The sequence below is a fragment of the Charadrius vociferus genome, unplaced genomic scaffold, assembly GCF_000708025.1.
Source record: "Charadrius vociferus isolate BGI_N301 unplaced genomic scaffold, ASM70802v2 scaffold348, whole genome shotgun sequence".
Classification (NCBI taxonomy): domain Eukaryota; kingdom Metazoa; phylum Chordata; class Aves; order Charadriiformes; family Charadriidae; genus Charadrius; species Charadrius vociferus.
The window spans coordinates 3,969-5,794 of NW_009649581.1; the positions used below are offsets into that span (position 1 = coordinate 3,969).

Consider the following 1,826-nt stretch of genomic DNA (forward strand, 5'->3'; position numbering starts at 1 on the left):
AAGTGGTTTTTGTTTTAATCGCAAAATAAATCTAGTGAATTTGCTGACTTATTAAGAAACAGACTAGAAATAAAATTCACGAAAAAGTTTCTAGCCTCCAGTAAGTCACAAAATGCTACTACAGTACAGAGGTACATTATTAGTTAAACCAGTTTTATTCCTTCTGATAGCTACTTTGAAAATATAGGGTAATTTGACCCTAATTATATTGCAGAAGTTGATAATTGGGTAGCTTTTTTGTGTGCAGTGGAAAACAAAGAACAGTGCTACAGAACTGAATGTCTGCCAAATAGCCTTTTCAGACATCACATCTTAAAACATGTGTGTCTAAATCAACAAGAAACTCAGTGAATCCCCTGCACCCAGTTCCACTGCCTGCATTTGGAGAACGCATGGGTGCAAGGGGCCACCTATGGAGCTCTTACAATGGGATCAGAATCAAATAATAGCTTATCAAAATAGCAAAGAGGTTCAAACCTGCTTTAATGTCAGTAAGCAGAAGGATGAACAGATACTATTGTTAGTGTACTGTCCCAGCATTAGCAGCAATTTTGTCTGTAGTGAGTTCAGAGTTAAAAAAAAAAAAAAAACAACAAAAGAAGTAGTTGGTCAGGAAGTAACACAAGAGGACAGCAACGGAGTTGCTGAACCCAGGCCTCCATTGCTTTGCACCTTGGGAAACTTGACCTTACAAACGACTATGCTCAGTGCAAGGCAGCACAGAGAATCAAGCCTGCGATTTTCATGGTTTGAATGAGCACAAGAACTTGGCTTCCAAGACTTTGTCTTCTTAAGATGCATGTGACACAACAGGAATGTCAATTTCTATGGCGGAGAGGCGAGAGCGTGCAGAATACGGCTGAGAGGCGTAGCTGTGCATGCTAGGGGCATGGGAATAGAGGGGCTGCCAGAACGGAGAAGGTAGGCTTTTACACGCGCAGTACCACAGAAACAGCAGAACGGACGTGAAAAACAGACCGCCGGCACTGGCAATGGCAATAAACACAGAGATGTCAAAGCTAAAGACGGGCTCATATTTTCTGTTCAGGTAATTGTTATAAAAAATGACCCAGATTGACGGAGTGAGACAAATGGCACACGCAAGCAGGAACAAGAGGCCAGCCACGAGATGGCAGCCTGCGCTGTTTACAAGGCATTTGGCCAATTTCATGTTTGGCACGCTGGATACAAAGGCTGTGTTACACATGCCAATCAAGCAGAGAAACAGAGCTGAGACAGCAGTTAACATACTCAGTGGAAGGGCAAACTGAAGAACACGCAAATCCAGTTGATCGACAGCAGTGTACCACTGTGGGTCGTATATCACGCAGTCTCTGCTCCCATCAAAACGAGCACACTTAATCCAGAGTCCAGTGTAAACGGTGACATTCCTCTCATTCTTGTTGAACGTGTACAGTCTCATTTGCCTCCAGTTTGGAAGCAGAACTGCTGCAAGGAGTCCAGCTACTGAGGCTGTTCCACTGAGGAAGGCCAGTACCGTTGCTGCATGAACATCCCGGCAACCCATTCTTGCCCACAGAAGTCGTTTACTGTAATTAAAAAGAAAAATTAAAAAAATAAAAGTCACTGGGTGAAAGTTTATGGACATAGGACTGACTATAGTTTACTTGTGCCAGGTTAACAAACTTACGTGGTGGTTGGTAGGCAGTAACACTCTGGCACCATCTTTGCCTTACAAGCTTACGTGGAGCTAACGCTACTAAATTCACACTTTAATGAAACCTCAGACTATTACACAGACTGTTATGATCGCTCAGCTGACAGACTGCTAAATTCGCTGTGTTCAAGATCAAAAAGGAGCACTT

The 1,826-nt window shown here is 43.0% G+C and overlaps 1 protein-coding gene across 1 annotated transcript; it reads right to left on the minus strand.

Moving 5' to 3' along the window:
- Positions 1 to 790: 790 nt before the first annotated feature.
- On the minus strand, positions 791 to 1,528 carry CLDN12 (claudin 12). Its single transcript, XM_009890351.1, has one exon. The coding sequence runs from the start codon at positions 1,526 to 1,528 to the stop codon at positions 791 to 793; it is 738 nt and encodes a 245-aa protein (XP_009888653.1).
- Between the last annotated feature and the right edge of the window lie 298 nt (positions 1,529 to 1,826).